The sequence below is a fragment of the Dromiciops gliroides genome, chromosome 2 (assembly GCF_019393635.1).
Source record: "Dromiciops gliroides isolate mDroGli1 chromosome 2, mDroGli1.pri, whole genome shotgun sequence".
In the NCBI taxonomy this organism is placed as follows: Eukaryota; Metazoa; Chordata; class Mammalia; order Microbiotheria; family Microbiotheriidae; genus Dromiciops; species Dromiciops gliroides.
The window spans coordinates 91128891-91154770 of record NC_057862.1 but is presented as its reverse complement, the minus strand read 5'-3'; the positions used below and the strand labels follow the sequence as shown (position 1 = coordinate 91154770).

The 25880-nt window shown below is 40.4% G+C and overlaps 1 protein-coding gene across 1 annotated transcript in view; it reads left to right on the top strand.

Moving 5' to 3' along the window:
- Positions 1–19212: 19212 nt before the first annotated feature.
- Positions 19213–25880, top strand: part of BAG3 (BAG cochaperone 3) — a 31170-nt gene continuing 24502 nt past the window's right edge. Inside the window, exon 1 of the mRNA XM_043989103.1 lies at positions 19213–19555. Within this exon, the coding sequence (XP_043845038.1) occupies positions 19364–19555 (192 nt within the window). The 5' untranslated portion in view covers positions 19213–19363. The remainder of the gene's footprint in view (positions 19556–25880) is intronic.

Sequence of the window (25880 nt, the reverse complement as noted above, 5' to 3'; positions counted from 1 at the left end):
ATTTGCTCTATTTACTCTTTGGGGGAAAGAAGATAGTGAATAGGGGCTCATTAATTGAAGTTTAGTCAGGGGCATTTTGATTTGTTTACTCTCTTGGGGAGAGAAGTTATTAAATAGGGACTTATCTGCTAGCTATCTGGGTTCAGCCTGAAGTTTTAGCCAAAGGGCATTTTCCAGGGTCTCATAAAATCCATCTGGATAATAAGGTACCTCCATCAAATCTAGGTGATATTAACAACACACAGTTCTGTTGGTAGTCCCTGTTATAAAACATCCATTTCTGGTAAATGGCTGTAGATCAAGGGTTACAACTAGTTAAAACAAGCTTCCAAATGACATGCTTTCTCTCTCTCTCTCTCTCACACACACACACACACACACACACACACACACACACACACACACACACACACACACACACGGTCTTTAGGATTCAGTGATAAAGCAAATGATAATACCCCCTCTATAAAAATTTAATTTTCATTTAAAAAACTGTTTCAGTTTCTGATGTTGAAACATTTGATAGTGCCAAGGATTTTAATGGCAAAAATGATCTTTTCAGGGTCTTTGGTAGCTGTGACAATGGCACCTTTAGGGGCAGTTGCTGGTCCGCATATCCATTGTTTCCCAGTGCATGGCTGAGGACATTGGACTGGAAGCATTGGTATTTTCCAAGGCTTTTGGGCTCGGGGTCCTGGGCTTTATGTATCATAATCTTAAGGGAAATGGTGGTGATGGTGGTGGTTAGACTTACCTGAAACATGCCGCCTCCTGACTCTCCCTGAGGATTCCTTGCTGTTTCAAGTAGACTGGCTTGCTTGCCCTATTTATAGCTGGTATAGTTGGTTGACAGCTGATGAGGATGGCAGGCTTTTTTCCACAAGAATTGCTTCTCCAGATGATGGTTGTGAGCCCTGGGATGGAAACAGGATTGGTGGTTTGGGGGAGTTTCTTCTATGACTAACTATTGGTAACAGTTGGTCAGCATTTGTTGCTAGTAATGATAATGAAGGTAGGCCTCCTGTCCACAATAATTTCTCCCCCCAGTTATGGCTTTGGGGACTGAGCTGAAAGCAGGTCTGGTGGTTTGGGAGTACTGCTATTCCCCAAGCTCTTAAGAGTGTTGTGCTATCTTCATCAGGGTCTGGGGGGAGATGGTGGTTGTGATGGTGGTGATTTGACTTTAACAAATTATGGTATATGAATATAATAGAATACTAGTGTACCATAATAAATGACAAAAGGGAGAGATGAAGCCAAGATGATGGAGAAAAGGCAGGAAGTTGCCTGTGCTCTCCCCAGTTTCCCATGAAACAACTTTAAACCAAATATCAAAATGAATTCTGGAGCCATAAAACCCATAAGACAGGGTGAAAAAATTTTCAAGCCCAAGATAGCTTAAAAGAACTTCAGGAAAGGTCTGCCCCACTTGGGTAAAGGGGGAGTACAGCCCAGGTCAGACAGTGTCCAGGCAAGCCATTGGGAGGCCCATAATCCCAGCACAGATCAGCATCTGAGGACCCAAGGTTCTGGCTTGGCAGGCCAGTGGCACAGTGGACTTTGAGGCCTCTAGCCCCAGAGGCTCCAATATAAGAAGTGACCTGGCCCCTGGGTACAAGAACCTTGGGACAGTGCCTCTTGTGCCCCAGGAGCAGAGCACAACTTTCAAAGTCACAAAATAGGTTGAAAAGTGAGTAAAACAAGCAAATCCTGACCATAGAAAGGTACTTTGGTGACAGGGAAAATCAAAACACAAACTCAGAAGAGGACAACAGTGTCAAAACATTTACATGCAAAGCCTCAAAGAGAAATATGACTCAAACCCAAAAAGTCCTGGAAGAGCTCAGAAAAGGATTTTAAAAATCATATAGGAGGAGATAGCTAGATGTTGCAGTGGATAAAGCACTGGCCCTAGATTCAGAAGGACCTGAGTTCAAATCTCGTCTCAGTTACTTAATGCTTACTATCTGTGTGACCCTGGACAAGTCACTTAACCCTCATTGCCCCACAAAAAAGAAAAAAATTAAAAATCATATAGGAGAGTAGAGGGGAAAATTGGGAAAAGAAATGAGAGTGATGCAAGAGAATCATGAAAAAAGAGTCAACAGGGGGCAGCTAGGTGGTACAGTGGATAAAGCACCGACCCTGGAGTCATGAAGACCTGAGTTCAAATTCTACCTCAGACACTTGACACTTACTAGCTGTGTGACCCTGAGCAAGTGCTTAACACTCATTGCCCTGGAGGGGGTGGGGGTGGGGGTGAGGGTGGGGGAGTCATCAGCTTGGTAAAAGAAGCACAAAAATTAACTGAAGAAATCAACTCCTTAAAAAAGTTTAATTGGTCAAATGGAAAAGGAGGTACAAAAATCCATTGAAGAAAACAACTTAAAAAGTAGAAATGACCAAATGGAAAAATAGGTACAAAAGCTAACTGAAGAAAATAATTTCTTAAAAATTAGAATTGGTCAAGAGTAAACTAATGTCTCGGGGGCAGTTAGGTGGCGCAGTGGATAAAGCACTGGCCCTGGAGTCAGGAGTACCTGAGTTCAAATCCGGCCTCAGACACTTGACACTTACTTACTAGCTGTGTGAACCTGGGCAAGTCACTTAACCCCCATTGCCCTGTAAAAAAAAATAAATAATAAAATAATAAAAAGAGTAAACTAATGTCTCTATGAGACAGCAAGAATCATTCAATCAAAATCAAAAGAATGAAAAAAATTTTTAAATGTAAAATACTTTATTAGGGCAAAAAAAAACCCCAATTGATTTAGAAATAGATACAGGAGAGATAATTTAAGAATTATTGCACTGCCTATAAGCTATGATCAAAAAAAGAGCCTAGACAGAATCTTTTAAGAAATTATCAAGGAAATCTTCCCTGATATCCTAGAACCAGAGGGTAAAGTATTAATTGCAAGAATCAGAGTTACCTTCTGAAAGAGATCACAAAATGAAAACTCCTGGAAACATTATAGCCAAATTCCAGAACTCTCAGGTCAAGGAGAAAATACTGGAAGCAGCTAGAAAGAAAAAAAAAACCAGATACTGAGGAGTCACAGTCAGGAATACACAAAATTTGGCAGCTTCTACATTAAGTTATTCAGTTAGGTTAAAACTGTAAATCCCTACACAGGAAGATGATACTTGGAACTCTTGAGAACTGTATCTTAGGATAGTTAAGAAGGAGTGTACAGTCAGAAGATGCCAGGTATAAGTTGATGTGGATGGGATGATATGAAAAATTTTAAGGTGTGGGAAAGGGGATTACACTGGGAGAAGAAGGGAGAGGCAGAATGGGGTAAATTCTATCACATGAAGAGGCGTAAGGGGCAGCTAGGCGGCACAGTGGATAGAGCACCAGCCCTGGATTCAGGAGGACCTGAGTTTAAATCTGGTCTCAGACACTTGACACTTACTAGCTGTGTGACCCTGGGCAAGTCACTTAACCCCAATTGCCTCACCAAAAAAAAAACCCCACAAACGAACATGAATAGGCATGAAAGACCTTTTACACAGGAGGGAAAGAAAGGAGGGGGGCTTCACAAGGGACAGAGATGAAGAGAATGCATTCCAGTCATGGGGGACAACTTGTACAAAGGCACATAGAAGAGATAATTTTATGTATGAGGAATGCCAGCTTATTCATCCTTGCATCCCAGCATATGAGAACTAAACACATAGTAAGTTTTTAATGAAATAGTTGCAGACTTGAATGGAATAGAACAGAACAAATGGAAAAAAACAGGAACTTCTGACAAGGGTTTCTCATGTTTTGCCAGTTAAATTGCTAGTGATATTTTTCTTCTATTAGTAGCAATAGTACCACATTAGCAATGAGTTTGAAGTAAATCCAAATAGGAATGAACAAATGGCAAACATTCCTGACTAATTAGAATAAACAACATTTCCTTTTATAAGAAGAAAAAGAAAACTTAGAACAGTTTGGCTTCTTTGGGGGAATATGGTTGCTTTTCAATAAATAAGGCAGTAAATCTAAAAGACTGTGACTTATTTTTTTTTAGTTTTGTAAATCACTCAAGTATGGAAGAAAATTTTCCAAAGGGAAGTAGAATTGTCCTTTCAGAGTTACAAGCCAACTTACTATAAAAAGTTAATTTTTTTTTTTTTAAGTTCTGGGAGGTCTGGGAAATAAAAAGGCATATTCAAGTAAGGGATTATGAAAGGCAGTTGTATACAGAAGCCAAGAAGATGGGAAGAAGAGCCAAAGTGAATAAATTTTCAAAATGTAGGAACTTTAAAAATGGACAAAGTAAATTGACAAGGGAGTGCAAATAAAGAGAACCTTTAGCAGTCTATATCTAATCACGTCACAAAGGAAAATTTTTTTGTGTAAATTGTCATCTACAATATAATATATTAATTCAAGATAAAAGAGGACATTAGTTACGGAATTATTAAAAGGATCATTTTATAATGCATTACTTCAAAATATGTGTTCCCTATCAGTTCATGAGATGGTACATAGTATAGTAGAAAGTGCCCAGAGACATGAGTTCCAATTCTACTTTTACAAGTGCCTTGTGGCTTTAGGCAAACAGTCACATTTTTCCTGGCTTCCATTTCCTCATCTGTTTTAAATGAGGGTGTTGGACTAGATAAGAATAATTCAAACTTTACAGCAATTTAAGTGTTATGAGGCACTTTCTGTACAACCACCCCAGAAGATAGGTTATGTAAATATTATTAATACTATTTTATAAATAAGAAAAAAGCATTTCAGAGAGGTGAAAAGAAGCCTACTGATGCCTAAAATGAAGCACCAAATGCTCTACATGCAGCATCTACTGAGATTTCTGTTCAGGCTTCAAGATCCATAGCAAATTCAGCAGGAAATGGTTGAAAAACTCAGGCTGTGGGTGGCCCAGAAAGTAATAAAGTAGTATTCTAGACTTCTTGATTCCCAAAGACCTTTAGGGATCATCTAATTATGGTATAAGTAGAAAGAACCTTGGAACCACAGCCATTATCTCCTTAAATAATTTGCTTTCAAAGTTTGTACCATGGTCAGAGTAAATTCTGGATGAAAAACCATATACTGAGAAATGCTTTTTTCCCCATAACACCTTAGCAACTGCCATAACTTTCTAATTCCAGATTGAGTAAACCTCTGCATACAGGGTGATGGTCAGTCACTACTAGGAGATAATTCATGTTCTTACTGTTACTTCCCTATCCACAGATCTTTTTTTTTTCAATTGGGGGGCAATGATGGTTAAGTGACTTGCCCAGGGTCACCCAGCTCTTACTGTTACTTCCAGAGACAAAAAAGTCAATACACTCAAACTCCAAGAGTGTGCTGGTGTTCATACTCTCAAGTATGAAGCAGGAATTGGCATTGCCTTCTTTTGGACATACTGATAACATCAGTATTTCATATATATCATGTACCATTTAGAACCAGTAAAATATGTTTCTCACTAGTTCAAAGGTTTTCTCTTTACCTAAATGTCCAAAATGGCACCCTTTCTGCCCATTGCAAAAATGCATGGGACAGCACCAATAATATTTCATGATACCATGTGTAGGGTCAGTTACAATCTGCTATAATACTCTATTGCACAGCTCCCTCTTTTGCTATGGTCTTGGTGCCATTGTGTGAAATTATCAAAATTAATATTACCTCTATATTGATTTCTACTGTGTTGATTTATAGTGTAACTGACTTTATGGTATATTAATTTTATAATTGGGTCTGCATCCACATGGCTGAAGTTAAGCTCAGAAATCCTGCTGAACTAGCTCAAAATTAGTTTAGTTTAACAGAAAGGTTATTATCTCTTCATGGCAGTATCCCTTAGGATATTTCATGGATATCCATTTGTTTAGCCCCCAAAATCCCCACAAGAGATGTCCTTTCTTGTTTTTGTGTAGTTAAGGGAGTTTTTAATTTCTTCAAAGGATACAGCAAATCTGTTAGTTGTGATCCCCTAGCAAAGACTACAGGATACAGAACAATTGACATTCCTTGATTGTTGGAGAGTGGTGTGATTAGCCTTACCTGAATGACAGCCTATCTTTTTTTTTTTTTGGTGGGGCAATGAAGGTTAAGTGACTTGCCCAGGGTCACCCAGCTAGTTAAGTGTCAAGTGTCTGTGGCCAGATTTGAACTCAGGTCCTCCTGAGTCCAGGGCCAATGCTTTATCCACTGTGCCACCTAGCTGCCCTCCAGCCTATCTTTCTCAAGACAATCATAATGTTTTTTGCCCCCACCCATTACTTTTTCTCCATGCCTACCAAGACTGCTTCTTTGATGTATGTTAATAAAGAGGTCCTCTCCTTTTCTGGATCACTGGCTTTGCTGAGGTGGCAAGTCTGGCCACATATCAGTGTTAATAAACTGATTTTGTTCAAAGAACATACCTCAATGTGCCTTTATAGCAATTTACTCACCACAATGGTATCTCACTACCAGACCTTTTTAGTCTCACAACCCAGATCCAGACCTAGTGCGCCCTCTTGGCTTAGGGCATTGAAGGGAAGAACTTGATACCATACCACCCACTTCCCAGTACCCTACCCCCTGATATATACTGGAAGAAGATTGGTAGCATGCCAGAGAGGTAACCCAGACTCAGGTGCCCTCTGCTAGCCAGGTGACCTGGAGGAACCACAGTCCATTCTCCCTGCCTCTCCAGCCACACTATAGGAACAACAGTCTGGGAGTAAGCCAGACCCAGCCTAGCACAAGCAGAAATAATCAGCCCCTGTACCCTCTATTCTTTTTTTGGGGGGTGGGGTGGGGCAATGAGGGTTAAGTGACTTGCCCAGGGTCACACAGCTAGTAAGTGTCAAGTATCTGAGGTCAGTGTACCCTCTATTCTTACCTTGCCTGGCAATAATGTCTCTTGGAGACCATGAACTCATCTGCCATCTACTACTACCATTATAGCTAACAAGCTGTTTCCTATCCTTGTTTTAATTGTTGTTGTTCTTTGTTTTTGAAAAGGACGAATTACATTATGAAGTGATATTTGATTTGTGGGTGAATTGAATTTAATTGAGGCAGAATTGCAAAAAGCCATCAGCTTCACTCTTCTAGTCATTGAAATCCAATGGCAAGACAAAAGTCAGGACAACTGACAATGGCCTGGGATGCAATGAATGACCTTGGCATCTTTGATGTCTGATCAAGCTCTAAGTGATCCACATGGACTCCTTCAGCCACCTTCATGCCCTTTGGAACAAATTGTTCTTATCTGCCCATTCCAGTGGGGGAAGTCTTCACATGCTTGGGGTAGACATCCCCCTAACTCACTGATGGGTTTGAAGCCTGTTGCTTATCCTCAACCTGGTTTAGCCCATCTGCTGAGATGGTTTTATCAGCAGCAATTTTTACATAGTTACTGGTGTCTGAAAGAGGTATATGCATTTATCAACCTTTAAAATAAAAAAAAAAAAGAAAATGTTTTAGTAATCAAGCAAGGTGTCAAGGGCATAGCCAAGATGGTGGAATAGCAATACAGCAAACTCCCCATCCTTCCCCCAAAGTCCTCCAAACAGATCTAGAAAATTCATCTTGATAGGGAACTCCAAGGGGGGAAAAATCAGTTATTTTTCTAGCCCAAGCTGTCACAGAGAGTCAGAGAGACTGATGGATCCTGGGGATAGGTGTCTGACCAAGAATGCCTTGGAGTACCATAGCACAGGAAGAGATTTTGCTTCCAGTCAAGATGAGATCCAAACCCCAAAGTACCACAGGGTGTGGAAACACTTCACTTGGAAACTTTACCACCCACTATCAAGATCCAGAATGATCTGAGAGTAGATTCAGGTCCTGAGCCTGTGTACCAAGCAAGAAGGAGATTCAGAATCAATCAGCAGTGGTGTGATGTGGACCCCTAGAATAGGGCAATGGTTCATTTCCATATTCATTCTAATTTGAATCCTTCAGAGCAATAACCAGGATAGGAAACTTAGACCAAAGGGAAGCCTACAGTTCTATCATGCTGACCAGCAGAGCTTTCCATCTGACTGGTAGGGGCTGAGTCTAGCAGCAGTCTGCTATTGCTTCCATCCAAACTTATGTCAGGCACTTGCAGAGCTCAGACCAAGGAAACTGCAATCAAACTTTGCCCTGGATCAGACCCCTTTGGGAACATGAAAGTTTACAAGTCCCCAGTCTGATGTATGCCTGAGAATCTGGAATAACACAACACTCAAAACAATGCAGCAAGAAAGCAGCAGAAGGACCAGCCCAGACCTCCTATTCAGAAGTGTATAGGGGGCAGCTAGGTAGCACAGTGGATAGAGCACCGGCCCTGGAGTCAGGAGTACCTGAGTTCAAATCCCGCCTCAGACACTTAACATTTACTAGCTGTGTGACCCTGGGCAAGTTGATTAACCCCAATTGTCTCACTAAAAAAAAAAAAAAAAAGAAGTGTGTAGAGCCTGGCTCTAACATAAAGTCCGAAGTCAAAAAGTAGGCTGAAAGAATGAACAACAACAACAAAAGAATACCACCATTGAAAAGTTATCCCATTGGACAAAACAGTTGTCAACAAGGATGTGTTCCATGACCCTGCTCTAAAACAGAAGGCGAGAAGGGAGGCCAAGGTCAAGTTTGAGGAGAGGTACAAGACAGGCAAAAACAAGTGGTTCTTCCAGAGGCTATGGTTTTAGAATTACTGTTGGTCAGTAAATAAAATGTTTATTAAAAATGAAAAAAAAAGTTATTACAGGGGCAGCTAGGTGGCACAGTGCATAGAGCACTGGCCCTTGATTCAGGAGGACCTGAGTTCAAATCCAGCCTCAGACACTTGATACTTACTAGCTGTGTGACCCTGGGCAAGTCACTTAACCCCAATTGCCTCACCAAAAAAAAAAAAAGTTTTTACAGTAACAAGAACATTCAAGACATAAACCCAGAAGAAGAAGAAAATGTAAGGCATTTCACAGCAAAAACAACTGACCTGAAAACCAGATCAAGAAGAAAAAATTTACTAATCATTAGACTACTTAAACACCATGATCAAAAAATGCCTGCAACATTTTCTTTCTTTTTTTTTCTTTTTAAGTGAGGCAATTGGGGTTAAGTGACTTGTCAGGGTCACACAGCTAGTAAGTGTTAAGTGTCTGAGGCCGGATTTGAACTCAGGTACTCCTGAATCCAGGGCCGGTGCTCTATCCATTGCGCCACCTAGCTAACCCAACATCTTATTTCTTAAAAGAAAACTGCAGGGGCCAGCTAGATGGCACAGTAAGGGCTTTGGACACCTAACTAGTAAGAAAGAAATTACAGAGAATCCTTTCCTGGCACTTGAACTCCTCTACTGTATCCTAGCAGCTTTCTCATTCTGAAAGATGCCTCCACCTCCACAGCCTTTTTCTCTCATTAGTGAGTCCTTCTTGGAACCTCTATTTGAAGAAGTGCCCAGACCAACTACAATCAGTCCTTTATTCCTCTCCTATTCTTTACTTTTTAGAATTCTTTAGCTCGCCCCTTCCCCTTTTCAGCTTGCTTTTATGTGTTGTCTACTCCCATTAGAATGTAAGCTCCTTCACTAGTGGGACTGTCTTTCTTTTTGTTCATATTGGTATTCCTAGCACTTGGCAATGACATATAGTAAGTACTTACTAAATTCTTTATCTACTTTAGCTGAGTTAGCTCCAGGACCACCACCCTTCATTCTAGTCTCCCCCTCCCCTTGGGGAGATAAGATTAGGTGTGGCTGCTGCCTTTGTGGCATGAGGGGCAGAGAGATGGCTTGGGAGATCCAGAGCTTCCCTTCACCCAACTTCCTCCAGCCACCACCCGTGGGGGATGGTCCTCCCCCAATAAGGGAACTTTCCAGTCAGATGATCACTTCATTGGACCACCATCAGTGGGGCTGCTAGGTGGTGCAGTGGATAGAGCACCGGCCCTGGAGTCAGGAGTACCTGAGTTCAAATCCGGTCTCAGACACTTAACACTTACTAGCTGTGTGACCCTGGGCAAGTCACTTGGCCCCAATTGCCTCACTAAAAAAAAAAAAAAGTATCTGCCTGTCTCCTGCTCGAGGAGAAAGGTATCTCAGAGAGCCACGCCTCTATGCCATGCCTTCTCTCTTGGTTTCCTTTCTCTAGCACCTAACTAAACTATTATTTTATTCTAATTGGATTTGTGTGCAAGAGGGTGTAATTCTTTAAAGAAGAATTCCTAAGGACCCCTACCCCACACCCCCACCTATTTTCCCCATAACAAAAGGATTCTTGAATTGTTTAAAACACACAAGCATAATTTAACATTTAACAATTTTAAAAAATTCAGATGTCCTACTTTCACTTAGCTTTGTGGCAACTTAGTTAGTTTGTATGACTTTAAGTTGTTTCTTTTGTTAAAGGTTCATTTACATTAAGTAGTTGTCCGTGACTCTGGAGCAGTCTTTTGGTTCCCTTTTGGTTCTGTTACCCCATAAAAACCCTGTCCTCGGTTCCCATCTTTGGGTGTATATATATATATTCCACGATACCACGAATTACAGTTCCTCCGCCCCGATTAAAGACTTTGTTTCTCCTATAGTGATTGTTTCCTTAATTTCCAGGTTAATACTAGGTATCTTTCAACTCTAATATTCAGATTCCACAAGCTTTATTAAATGCTTACTGTGTGCAAACACTATGCAAAGTGCTAGATATACAAAAAGGATACACATGTACACAGGTAAATGCAAAGTAATTTGAGAGAGCACTATTCTACTTTAATTTAACCAAAGTAGCTCATCACAAATTAAAAAAAAACAATAAAGAGTAAAAAAAAAGTTGAAAAAAAGCTTAAAAATCCCATTTCTTGTCTGTTTCCACATGCATGTGAAAAGGTTGTTTTTTTTTAATTCTACTGTGCTATGTAAATTGCTGAGGATCATTCCAAGTGAAGATATTTTAATAGATGGCTAGACCATCCAGCACTCATATTTTACTTAAATAATAGCTCCACTGCTGTTACATAATGGGAGGTTACTCCCTAATACTTGAAAGAATATTCTGCCCAAGCTGACAGTTTGCAAGATGTTTCAAGCACAAACTTGCTTGACACTCCAAATGGCAGGTTACTGTGAGCTCTTTTAAGATACTTTTAAAACTGGAAAAGCTCTCTACTCCCAGGCAGAAAACTGAGGAATCATAATCTATAATAAGATTCACATGACGTATAACAACAAAACAACTCATTTATATAGCCTTTAATTTCTACCTTAAATAGGTGAGGGGTGGGGGAGAGGTGTTGGTGTTGATGCAGAGCTACCAGATGAACTTTTGGGGGGATCCACAGGTTTATTTATTGGTCATTTCAGTCAAATACCTAATTTCCACACCTACCCCTGTAAACAATGTAATGAGCAACTACTGCAGTACTACACTGTGCTTGGTGAATATTAGTGGAGATACTCCAGAAGTAGAGGACTTAGGACCTGCCTGCTTCAGACTGTTCCCAGTCTTCCTTAGGGAAGAACATCAAAGATTAATAACAAAAGGTAGTATATAATTAAATGCCATTTGTGAAGTACAGACAGTTGCTGGTTGTTTGGGGCTTTTGTACTCATGGTCTTAGTAAACTTTTTTTGTTGTTAAATGTTGTATTAGAATTTTAATGTTAAACATCATTACCACCAACTGAATTTACTTTTAGATTGTTTACATTTAAATGAATTTAGATTTTAAAATATCTTGATGAGTTTTTATTCCTTCCCCACCACTACTCCAATTGCCTTAAACATCTGGAGCCATTTCCAGTTGTCCTGATGTATACCACTGGACCCAGATGACTCTGGAGGAGTTGGTGACCTTGCACAGCCCTCCCTCACTTAAATCCAATTCACTGCAAATCATGACATCACCCTGATGTGACGGCCTGTGGAGAACCCAGGGGGCTCTCTGTTGCCCCTCTGACTGAGTTCCCCCTCCCCAGACTTGGGCTGTGGTCACCGAAGCAGCAAGTCTCCTAGAAAACTTTGTGGTCAAGGCCTGAATTCCAGAGACAATGCTTGGCCTGTCTCCCAGGGTTCGAGACAATCGGGTGTACAAACTTTGCTCTGCCTAAGCCTGGAACAAGTTCTGCCAGGTCAAGGCTGAAAGGTTGAAAAATTACTCTTATTCTCTTAGAATTATTCTTGCAGAGACTTTATTTGATTTCTTTGTGGGTTTTTTTTTTTTTACTCAGCTGTCCCAATAATGAAACGCACATAGTTATTCACACATAATGTGATGCTGATGTGTTATTGATTAATCGTCTCTCCACCTTCAACCTCTGTCAAGGGAATTGAACCCTGGCCCAACAATGGCCCTCTTTGAGAATGAAGGACAAACAAAAACAACTATTTATCTTATTATATGTTGGTAATTAGAGCATTCTCTCTTCTGAATTCGCTATATTCACTTTGCATTATCCTATAAAGGTCTTTTCAGATTTCTTTGTATTCCTTACACCTGTCCTTTTAATGGCATTAAGAATATTTAATTACATCAATGCACCACAATTTAACTACTCTACTATTGTAGGCCTGGAGACAGAAAGACCTGACTGGCCTCAGACCCTTACTAAGCTGTGTGACCCTGGGCAAGTCACTTCACCCTGTTTGCCTCACTCTCCTCATCTGTAAAATGAGCTGGGGAAGGAAATTGCAAACCATTCCAGTATGTTTGCCAAGAAAACCCCAAGTGGGGTCATGAAGAGTTAGAAATGATTGAACAACAAAATTGTTGGATATTTAGAATGCTTATAGTTTTCTGAAATCTTATACAATGCTTCTATGAAAATCTTTAAACAAATAGCCTTTTTTTTCCTTCATAACACTTTCAAGGTATGTTGCCAACAATACATTATTGGGTCAAAGGATATGATAATTTTTGTAACTTTTACTGCACACTGCCAAATTACCTTCCCAAAAGATTTCCCAAGTTTGCCATTCCACTAGCAATAAATGAAGTACTTATGTCTTCACAACAAAGCTGAATAAGTATATATTCTACCTAAGTGTGTAGAGGCTGTTCCTTTCTCTCTTTATATCCCCAACACTTACCGGAGTGCTTGCATATACTAGTTGCTTAGTAAATGTGGAATCGAACTCCATCAGAATGGAATGTAGATGCTTGTTTTACAAACGATAAACATTTTAATTTAATTTTTTAAATTAACAAAACCTTTTTTCTCTACCTCCCTCTATATTGAAAAAAATATATAGAAAAACAAATCACTTGGAACAAATTTATGTAGTCAAGGAAAAAAAATGTCCAAAAAGTTTATTTGTCATTCTGTACCCTGAATCTATCACTTTTCTGTTAGGAAGTGATTAGCATGCTTCATCATTGGTCTTTTGGAATTGTCCTTGACCATTGTAATGATCAGAGTCCAAAAGTCTTTCAAAGTTGTCTTCTCAGTGTTGTTATTGCAGTAGTTTTCCTGGTTTGTTCACTTTACTCTTCATCAGTTCATAGAAGTCTTCCCAAGTTTCTCTATAACCATATCCATCATCATTTCTTATGGCACAATAGTATTCCATCATATTCATATTACATAATTTGTTCATCCTCCAAAATGATTGGAATGCTAAACTGTTAATAAGATTCAAAATGAGTATTGGAACATAAATCCCACCTGTTCAATTTTGTCTATTCTTCTTAGCTGAATTTTTAGAGCATATTTATCACCAGATCCTTAGGCACATGGTATTTTCAGCCTCCTATCAGTTACAGAATCATAATTTCCTATATTTGAAGAGATTTACTTTCCCTTCCCTTCTCCCTACTATCTTCCTTCCCTTTTAGCTGCCTGTTGGTAAGCTGCCAATCTTGGACAAGAAAATAGGAGGTAGGAAAGAAGGGGGTGGGGTGAGGGTGGGGCACATGTACTTGAGTGTTAGTCTCTGGGAGCATTCCAAAATTGCATAAAAGTGGTTTTAGAGTTATGTTTTTTTTATTCTTTGCTTCTTGTCCCCTCCCATTAGCAGATATAACAGAGAACTGACCGTCCTGCCAATTCCTATGTCCCATACAAATGGATTACATCCTTTAGAGTAAGAGTTTTTAAGGTGATGTTTAAAGCTCAACAACTTGTCTACAGTGTACTTAAGTGATGCCATAAGATTGTTAGTCTGGGGGGCAGCTAGGTGTCACAGTGGATAAAACACCAGCCCTGGATTCAGGAGGACCTGAGTTCAAATCTGGCCTCAGACACTTGACACTTACTAGCTGTGTAACCCTGGGCAAGTCACTTAACCCTCAATGCCCTGCAAAAAACCAAACAAGATTGTTAGTCTTGTGGGTTATTTATAATAAAGTTGTTTTTATAATTTTTCATAGCAGTCTCTTCTGTGAAACTGGTCTCTTAAGTTTAGTAAAAAGCTTGTTCCCCTTGAAAAATAGTTTCCACCGCCTCCCACAATGAGGGTGTTGGATTAGGTGATTTTAGGCACACTCTGAATCTGTTATGAGATAAACTCACAGAGGAAATTGTTTTTTACACACACACAAACACCCATCACCCTTTTACCACAATCATTATGAACTAGTAATCACTGTGTTTGTGGTCCTGGAATAAGTGCTATTGTAATTGTCTTGTCTAGATGAAAAAACAGGGCTCTCCTTGTCTTCCTTATGAGCTACAGTCTTGCAGACTAGCCCTTGATTCTTGGTTCTCTTAAGAAGAGATCTATATAATTGTCCAATGAAGTCTTTCAGTACCAGGTAGACCATGGCATGAGTCTGAGTGCCTCTTGTCCAAAGTGAGGTTAGCTAAGCCCAGAGAGCTAAGTGGTTACCAGGTGATGATTTTTTTAGCCACTGCAACTCACAAAGACTATCTGCAAGGGAGTAAAGGGGGTTGTGATTGGTGGTGATGGAGACAGGACTCACACCCAAAAAAACACCTTGCTTTGAAGTACTGCAGAGTAAGTATGTCTATCATTCAGACCCAAGAACAGGGACAAAGATTGATGGGGAAATCTGTGCCTGAGCCAAGACCTCAACTGTCCAGAGCTCTGAGGAATGCTGCCCTTAGGAATTGAGTGGGTCCTTTCATTCTTTTTCTTAGTGGGCAATTATTGTTCTTGTTTAGGCTTTAAGTCATAGGCACCAGGGACAAAGGTGGCATTATCTTATTAGCCCTATAAAAGTTACCCAGAATAACATTACCAGAGGCCACACTTATTCATCATGGCTTCGGGTTATTTAATTGAAGAAGCCATGGAAGCCTACATGCCCTTGGCTTCAAACATACCAATCTGAATCCACAGTCCTCTGTACTATATAACTGGGATGGCTCAAAACCTTCACAGCTCAGCTCTAGCAAAGAATGTCTGCAAGGGCCTGTAAAAGACAATGCCTATGAGGTTTAAATCATAACAACTTTACAGACTTCAACATTTTGTTAATTAATTGCAAAAACTACTAAAAACTTGAGAGGCACAAGATGTAGAGGATAGTCTTGGGAGCAGAGACAACCTGAGTTATAGACCTGCCTCTGACATATGCTAGATGTGGAGATCATGGGCAAGTCACTATCTTAACTCAGTGCCCCAGGAAACTCCCTAAGACTGTATGTTACTGACAAGTGGCAGATACACATTTTTGGAGGAGATTCCTAAGCTGATGAAATCACAGGTCCAAACCCCCTATCCCCACCCCCAATGCAAAACAAAACTAGTTACAATATCAACTGTATTCAGCAGGGAAAGACATACAAGAATTTAAAATTCATTTTGAATTACCCTTACAAAGGGGCAAAATGAACCCAGTCCCTTCTCTAAGCCTTCCTAGACCATTCAGTCTCACAATGACATCACTTTCCTTTGACCTAAATAATGATTTAGCAATTAACAGTCACATCCTTTATGACATTTCTTGTACTGTGATATAGTACTGTTATTTAATACCTGTACCAGTGTCTAGAGGGGCAGTGAGACAAAGGATAGAGGGTTAGTCTTGGAGTCAGGAAGATTTGGGTTCAAATTCTACTTCTGACACATACTACCTGTGTTAACAGCTGTATAATCATAGGCAAATAATAACCTCTTGGGTCCTAAGGTGATGATAAGATGATAAGAGGCTGATCTGTATCAGGTGGAAACTAGATACCTTGATGAAATCACAGGTAGGAACAAAAAAAATTAATTCAACTTTTTAAGTTTATGTTTTGTCTCTGCAACTAGATCATGGACCTCTTGTGGATTATCATTAATCATAATTTATATGCTTTCTCTTAACCAAAAATCCACAGAATTTTAGAGCTAGAAGGTACCTCAGAAGTCATACAATTTATTTAATACCTTCATTTTACAGATAAGAAAATATGAGGCCCACTGAGGTGAAATCACTTACTCAAAGTCATAGCTGGTAGATAGAATTAGAACTATTTTAGCTAATGGTAGATAATACAAGTGAGGTTACGATCCTAACTAATGGAGGTGGAATTGGGGTTTTTTAATCCAGGTTTCTTGACCCTTAAAATAATGTTCTTTCCATGACATTACTATCATCTTTGAAATTATAAATTCCTTGAGAGAAAAGACCATGTTTTAAACTTATTTGTATGCTTTCTCCCCCACCCTCAGTGCCTAGGACAATGTCCTCCTGCACATAGTCATTTAATAAAAAATTTACTTGGTTGATTATTTATAACATGAAATGTTTCTTGACTATTCCTGGGACACAGTGCTTGACTGTATGTAGGCTTACCTTATATAAGATAGCATTGTGCTGTATAGAATTGAAAATCATCTTCAACTGCATTCATTTGTCAAAAATCTAATTGGTGCTATGTGAGGCATTGTCATAAGAATTATGGTCCATAATAAGCCTACATGGCCTCTTATGACCTCACAATTTTAGATGAAATAGATGTAGGACTGGGCAGCTAGGTGGCGAGGTAGATAGAGCACCAGTGCTGGATTCAGGAGAACCTGAGTTCAAATCCAGCCTTAGACACTTAACACTTACTAGCTGTGTGACCCTGGGCAAGTCACTTAACCCCAATTGCCTCACCAAAAAAAAAAAGAAAGAAAGAAAGAAAAGAAATAGATATAGGAGGACACCTCTCTCTCCCACTTAATATCTGTGTGACCTTAGGTAAGTCAATTTAGCCTCTCTTGGACCATTTCCTCATCTGGTAAAATGAGGGTATCTAGATGATCTCTAAGGTTCTTTCCATCTCTGAATCTATGATGCAGTGGCCTGGGAAAATAGAGATATTAAATCAATCAGGTGTTTATAGTATCAGTAGGTCAAGTATAATCATATTTTAGGAATTCAGCAAGGGTTGGAATAAAATTATGGTGGATAGACTTGGATGTTCAGTATTCATCCTGAATAGAGTAAGAGGGAAGCAGTACCTGCTCTATAAGAATGTATAATACATAATAGTCTGTGGGCAGATGTCAAGCATATAAATTAAATATGTAAATTCAACATTTAAATTGTATGGACAGCTCTATGAACTAAATATAGAATTTTCCAGAGAGCCAGCTGCTGTGGTGCTGTGTCAGGCAACCTTGTATGATTGGAAGACATGCCACAGACCATGTCCAGTATGTCCAGGAGAACTGGGGAGTATGGGATCAGAGTGACCACTGAAATACCCCACTGCTGGTGAGAATGTAACATTGATTCCTGGACTGTAAAGCTTGGCAGGGCTTTCTTCTTTGGGTTAATATGATTGTGCTGTCTCAGCCTCTAACCTGGAGGTTGGAAAATTAGACTCTGAGTTTAGGTGAAGAATGATCTAACAGGATTTGAAATTCTAGGTAATTGAACCATTCCAACCCTTTTTCCAGTCTGGACATAAAATTTTCATGAAATTAATGATGTCTAAAGGCTTCCATCTTGAAGTTAATGAAAAGATTACTACTTGACCTTGTTTCCCTCTTCACAGATAGACATCAAGATTTATATTTCTGCTTTGGAACTTTTAATTCAATATTTATTTTGTTTACAGGCAATCATCTTAAAAAATAAAGATAATTTCCCCCCTTTAAAATGGTTCATTGAAAAATGAAGTTCAGTGCTTTGTATTTAATTATATTGAACAATCTTGACTCAGAGAAAAAAATAAGGAAATTCTCCCTCTGATCTGAGGAGAAGGGCCTACGGTGGGTATGGAATGTTCTGTAGCTGTCCAGAATGGACACCACAGTGGTTAGTTTTGCTTAACTGTTCTTTGTCACAAAGGTTAGGGAGTGGTGTGGTTCAGGGACATGTCGTGAAAAACCTGTAATGTAAAAACAGACAATTAGTGAGAGTGGGTGAAAAAAGTAGGGGAAAAACTTGAATTGATGGAAATATATTCTTTCTTCTTGAGAATGCACTTGTTTCAGAGTTATAAAACTCATTCTCTTTGGGTTAAATAATGTAAGGTCTGATTTCCCATGACTGGGGTATAGAACTCAAGCAGAACTACTCCGTGTAGCACGTTTAACATTTCTTACTCAAAAAACTCAATCTACTAAGGATGAGATTTAAAAACATAAACTACAGGTAGGAACCGGACGCTCTCAATCTCAATTGTTTGCTCTCAATCGTAATCCTGCTGAAGACGGAAAAAACCATAAGAAATGGAAAGCGAAAAATGCACCCTCAGTACCCGGCACAGGAGGTAGGTCCTGGGAACGCTTCGATCATACAAACATCCAGTTCAAACGCTGTCATTTTGGGCATCCCCTTGCTATGTTCTCTTTTTAAAAAGAGTCCAACAGAAAGACCCGCATGCCCAGTTACATTTCTTTTTCGACCAGCAGTCGGACGAGGTGGATTGCTATTGAAAAGGCCAAACTTCCTTCAGCCATCACCCCCTCAACTTGCGGACGGGCGCCCACAGCAGCCCGGTAAAAGAAAGCGATTTTCTCCGAATAAAAGGGAGGGCCAAAGCAGCGCTGAGCCGTAGGGCTCAGCCTAAGGGCCACAATAATAGCCGATGACTCAGGGTGGAGCTCTGCATCCTGGAAAGGGGGCACAGCCAAGTCTGCCAGATGGAACCAGAAGTTTCTACGGGCCAGTTGCTTCCTCCATCTCGCGCCTCTCCTTATCTCCTCCGTGCCTCTCTGCACCAGGAGGGCTATTTCCAGATACTTCCAGCTCTTTCCTCTCACGTCACGCCACCATTAATTCATAAAGGTGCTGGGCTGCAGACTTAAGGACACTCCTGTAAGCCCTACTCAGTCGCAGCCTCTTTAACCTCACCCTCCCCCCCAGCCCCCGCCCAGCGCAGCCCAGCCGAGCCCAACCCTGATCAGTTCACTCTCCCCGCCCCAGCCCCAGCCCCAGTTAGTAGCAGCCTCGCCAGCAAGCAACAGCAGCGACAGTCGCAGCCCAGACACAGCAGCAGCAGCAGCAGCCGCCGCCACAGCAGCAGTACCAGAAGTCGCTCCTTCGGCTGAGCATGAGCGCGGCCACTCACTCTCCAATGGTTCAGATGGCGACCAGCAACAGCGGCAACGGCGGGGAACGAGACCCCTTGCCTCCAGGCTGGGAAATTAAAATCGACCCACAGACTGGTTGGCCTTTCTTCGTGGATCACAACAACCGGACCACTACATGGAACGACCCGCGCGTCAGCCCCGAGGGGCACAGAGTGAGTGGTCTTTCCGCCTTCCCCGTCCTCCCCCCACTGGCCTTGCCGACCGCGGGCTAGGCAGCGTTTGAGGGCAGGGGGACTCGGAGGAGAAAGCTGAAAGGACAGGGAAGGGGCGTCTTTAGAGATGGGACGAGGAGTAGGGAGTGGATCTCCCTTCTCCCCTTTTGGTTTGTTTTGGGGAGAGTGTTGCACAGTGCAGGGAAAGTTGGGAGCTGAAAGGAGGGGCAGTAGGGCGGGGATCGAGATAGGCCGGGTGGGTGGTGGTGGTGGTGGTGGTCGTCTGTGAATGTGTGTGCGTGTGCGTGCGCGCACCCTGCTGAGGTACAGGTTACTCTGTCCAGCGGCGTGGCAGTGCAGGGAAGGAGGAGACAGACGTGGGGGAAGGACCGTAGAGAGTTCTGGACAAGACATGGGCGGATAGGCAAGTGGTAGAGAGGTCGGGCCTGGAGACGGAGATAGATTAGTCAGGTCACTGCCTGGGGGCGGGGAGAGTCAAGGGGATGGAGCACCGGGGCTGGCCCGGGAAGGGCAGGAGGTGGAAAAGGGCATTCATTGGCAAGCCCCTTCCCTCCCCGCCCCCCCAAGTAGACAGCAGGAGCTGCCTTTTGTCTCTGACGCACTGCAGCTCTTCTCAGTGCGCTAAATCATTTGATACTTTAGCCCTGTAATGTTTATTTAAAGTTGGTTAAGTCCACTCGAGCCCCGAGAGAGAAGGAAAACTGATTTATTCTTCTGCAGTGTCTGCAGGTTAGACAGTGGACAACGTTCAGCACAGGAGACACGCAGACACAGCAGTTGAGTAGTGGCTGGCTACCTCCTTTTACTTCTTTTGCAAGCTGCCTAAGAAGTTTTGTCTCTTGCCCAGTTTGAACAAAGGTTCCCCGAAGAGAGGCATTTCTATTGTAAATAAGTCCATAGATAGAGATGCTAATGAGAGAGCTGCCTGAGGTAGAGGAACTGGGTTTGAATTCTAGGCTTTGCCCCTTAGTTATCTGGGTGACCTTGGGCAAAGCCTTCAAGTTCTGTGTCCCTCAGTTTCCTCATCTGAAAGAGCTGGATTGGACTACTTGATAAAGACTCTTCCAGCTCAAATCCCTACAGATCCTAAAAGAGGAGGGAAAGACGGGAAGAGAAGATTCCTTCAAACACCTAATATATGATTTCTGCGTGACATTTGGTTCAGAAAAAATGTTACATTAAGACAACATTTTTGTTATCAATTGACAAGATAAAAGGGCACACTAAGCTGCATTTTAAGGAAAAAACTAGTTTCTTGATATTTTCTGGTCCTTGTATGGTTTGACTTTTAAATTTCCATTGTTAATGAAAGGATCTTTAATAAAACTGTCTCTAGTATGGGGTGGAACAAGCAAAAACCACTGATTTTAAAAATGCTCATTATGTCTGGGCCATACCCTGGTAGGTCTCTGGAGCTTTCTGAGCATAGGAGAAAAGCTAGAAGAGAAAGACAGGGGTTGCTAAGGCCTATTATGTTGAAAGAAGTTTGGGTGGACTCTGCGGAGCCACAAAATTTGGCTCGAGGCCTCAAAAGGCCTGGCTTCTTTAGCTGCCAAGGAAGGTTCCTGACACTTCTTCAGAAATGGGCTGAAACTTCCCAGCTGTTCCCCTAAAAATGGTGGGCAGGGAAGACAAGCAGAGTTTTTCTGTTGCCCACTCATGTGGCCGCAAAATGCGGAGTCCAGCTAGCTGTGAAGGTGACTCTCCTTGTCTCAGCATTAGGCCAGCACATTTGCGAGGTTGCAGGCCTAAGCCTTGCCAGAGTACTTTTGCTCTCAAGCTAGATTTGTCATCATTAGGCTCCTTGGTTCACAGAAGGGATATAATTTTAGTATTTGTTAGTAATAGGCTTTTTTTTACCTTTAATTTTATATTATCTATTTAAGCAAAATACCTTAAATCACCTAAAAAAAATAAGACCAACTCTTATTGCCAACATTTAAAGACCATGATTGAAGAAGCCATAAGGTCAGTAAAACAGTAACCAGGTTATTTTTGAATTTTAAAAGGCATTCAAATGTTTAAATTTTTTTTTTAATTTAAGGAAGTATATTATAACATATTTTACAAAAAAAAAAGATTGCTTCTTCCCACTTGAGGTTTTGTGGCAATGGGGGTTAAGTGACTTGCTCAGGGTCACACAGCTGGTTAAGTGTCTGAGGCCAGATTTGAACTCAGGTCCTCCTAATTCCAGGGCCGGTGCTCAATCCACTGCGACACCTAGCTGTCCCCCCCACTTGAGTTTTACTTTTGAGAAATACTGTCTACCCACCACGCCTCTTTGGGCCTCATTTTCCTGAGCAGTAAAATAAAAGTTGGACTAGATGGCCTCTGATGATCCTATCTAGTACCAGGCCTGTGATACTATGATCCTATAATCTTACAATGCTGAGGAAACTCCCCTGCCCACAGACATCAAATTCACAAATAATTAATTGTATGCTCATTTCTAAAAATTAGCACAGCTGACTAATTTTCTATAATTAACATCGAACATAATTGTGTACATGAAGTTTTGAATATGCAGCTACTTGGGTGGGGTAGAAATCATCCTAGGGAGAGTTTGTGTTGTCGTTGGGCTGGCATTTTAAATCAGTTTAGAAGATATATGGTAGTTATGGAGCATTTGTTTTGCCTTGTCATTCCTGTATAAACAGCCAAGCTTATGGAAAACCTGTAGAGATCAGGAAGATTCAAGGCTGTTGCTAATAAACTATCGAGTTTGAGCATTTACTGCATGTGTTGTATGGCCTAGATAGTCTGGCATTTTGTTGTAAACATGAAACTGGTCTAACAAGTCCAGAAAGCTATGTGCGAGAAATGTCTGCCCAATACATCATGTAGGTTGTGGCTTTAAAAAAAAAATCAGATCAGATGGGAAGGGCTTTGGTTTAAACAAATTGGAAAGTGTATAACTTTGGGAAATAATAAATCACTTTAAAAAGGCACTTTCCTTACAAAAACCACATAGGTAATATAAATATTATAAATCCTTTTGTGTAAATAAAAAAACCGAGACAGTTGTAAGGGATTGGTCCTACAGGCAAATGACTGCCTTAGTCTGTGATGGAGCTGGGACTTCCCTAGGTCTTCTTTTTCAAAGTCAGCTGTGAGAAGCAGAACCAGATTAAAATGTCATTGGAAAACATTTAACAAAATAAATACAAATGCAATACAACATAGATAATATGAATCTGCAGTTCACAATAGCTACCTCTCATAGGATGGCTTTGTACGTCTCATCATATTTTACATTTATGTAGCTAGACCTGTTCCCAGGAAAAGTGTAGAACTCCAATCTGTCAGTGAAGTAACTCAGGAAACACAGTGAGAAGAGAGCATTCATCCTCTCCCTGGGCTTCTCCCAGAGTAAGCATGTGCTGGGCTTTCAGAATGCCTGACATGCTAATTTCCTCCATTCTTACAATATTCCTGAGAGGAGAGGGATGCTAAGTTATCTGTATATATAGTCCAGGAAGGAAGTAGAAGATGGGGCTACTGCAGGGGTGTTGTAAACAAACATAGGACCATCTCAGAAACCATCGATCGAAGCCCCTCCATTCATAGATTACAAAACTGAAGACCAGAGACGTTAAGTTAAATGATTTTGCCCATCATCTAACAGGTTACATCAGAGCCAGAATATGAAACCAAGTTCTTTGACTCCAGTCGGTACTTATTATTCACTTGTGTTTTCTTCTTTTATAAACTAGCAGTTTGTGGTTATGTATAACTTTATTTTTGATATTGTAAGCTAAGAAAATCACTATTTTTAAAAATCCCAAATAAAATTTAATAAACATGTGGAAGGGCTCATGTAAGGTTGCAAGCTTAAGTCAGTCCTTCCGGAAACCTGGCTCTCAATTGTTCCCATACTGTGCTGTGTTCCACAGCACCTTTAATCATAGTGCTTACCTGCACACAAACTTTCAATGGTTTGTGAAAAATCTAAAGTTTCCTGTTTTGCTGCCAGGATGAAACACATGTCCTAAGCCACAGTCATTTCTTCCTGAGCTCTGAAAATTGTCAATGCTGGAAAAGGGGGTTTAGATATCTCATCTAACCTAATCTTACAGGAGGAAAAACTTGAGGGTCAGAGAAACTGATTTTTTTGTCTAAGCCACATTAGCTTTGTGCCAGGGCCTTTTAATTCCTAGTCCTTTGCTTATTCCATATAACATATGTATACCATTATTGTATACTGTCTTGTAATATTTTTCCTGCTCTTCTTTCAGTTTTTTACTCGTTACTGCCTTAACCTTACAAATAAGACCATACGTTACCTGAAAACAAAAATTGTTTTGTTATTTTTCTTTAAGGGACATATCCAGCTTTAGGAGAACAGGGCGGCTTAGTTCAAAACAAAGGTAAAGTGGGACATACCAGTTTCTATAGGGTCATTCCAGGTCAGATGTCAGAGCATAGAAGAAGTGTAGGCTTTCTACCCCTGGGTCCTACTGTAGTATGAAATATAGACTGAAGAATATTGTGTTCTCTATAGGCTCAGAAGTACCTATACACCAGCCCAAGTGTGAGCCAATCAATTTCCCAAAATAATAAGGACCTTTTCGATAGGAGTATGGACCAATAGTGATGGATACTTTTTGATACAGGGAACTAACTGATCCTACAATGCATATTTAATTATCCATTAGTTCAGAAATAATGGAGATGAACAAGAACACCTGGACCCAGCCCTGGAGGAACTTTTACTTTAGTAAATTGGAAGCCTCCTTCTTTGCTCTGCAAACTCCAGACCCTCATACTGAGTCACAAAGCTTTTTGCTACTTTGCAATGACTGCAGCATGCCTTTATTTAACACTCACACTCGACATTTCCCCATGAGGCTCTTAAATTTTCCTGAAAATTATGAACTTGACAATACATCAACAAATGTTGTTTGCATGTAGAAAGAAGAGAAAAAGAGTATTGTAAATGAAACTCTAAAGTCCTTATTATGTGCAATTTATCTTTTGAAGTATATATTATATTGTATAAGGTAGTGCTGACTTTGCCTTGCTTATCCTTTTCTTCCTTACACTCTCTTTAAAATTAAAAAAATTGTTTTATTGATGTTTGCTTCCTTTTAAATCTGTATAACTATTTTTCTACTACTTCTACAACTCCCAACCCCCCAAAGACCTCCCTTATAACAAGTATATTCAAGCAAAACCAATTTTTCTCCTGGTTCTGCCTATTTCACTATATCAGTTCATACAAGTCTTCCCAAGTTTCTCTGAAATCATCCCATTCATCATTTTTTATGGCACAATAGTATTCTATTACAGTCATATCTCATAATTGGGTCATGCGTTGCTCAATTGGTAGGCAAACATACACATACAAGTGTTTGCCTATATGTATGTGTGTATGTATACATGTGCACATATGTATATACATATACACGTGTTTTATTTCAGCCCTTCCAACATTTGTCATTTTCTGGTTTTGCCAGCTTTGCCAGTCTGATGAGTGAGAGCTAGAACCTCAGAGTTACTTCAGTTTTTATTTCTGTAATTATTCCTGATTTGAAGCATTTTTTCATATGGCTATTGATAAGCTTAGATTTCTTAAGAACTGCCTTTTCATTTGACCAATTAACTGCTTATTTTCATCCATTATCCATTTATTAAGGAATGGCTCTTGTTCTTTAAGTTTTAGATATTTAGACCTTTATCAGAGAAATTTGTTGCAAAATTTTTTTACCAATCTACTGTATCTCTTTAAATTATAACTGCATTCCTTTTGTTTGTGTGAAAACTTAAATTTTATGTAATCAGAATTATTTTGCCATGTATGATAATCTCTATCCTTGGATAAGAGATCTTCCACATCCAAAGCTGGGAAAGGTATTTCCTTATCTTCTCCTCTTATGTTTAATATGACCTTTTATATAGTTTTAGCTTCTAGGTCATAGACCATTTGGAATTTATAGTAGTATGAAATGCTGGTCTAAATTTGTACTAAACTGCTTTCCAGTTTTTTGTTTTGTTTTGTTTTTGTGGGGCAGTGAGGGTTAAGTGACTTGCCCAGGGTCACACGGCTAGTAAGCATCAAGTGTCTAAGGCCAGATTTGAACTCAGGTCCTCCTGAATCCAGGGTCAGTGCTTTATCCACTGCACCACCTAGCTTCCTGCTTAATTTTTTGTTTTGTTTTGTTTTGTTTTTGCTTTCCAGTTTTCCCAGCAGTTTCAGTAAGATAGTGAGTTCTCCCCACAATAGTTGCTGTTCATGGATCCTTACTGAAAACCATGCTACTGGGGGCAGCTAGGTGGTGCAGTGGGTAAAACACAATCCCTGGAT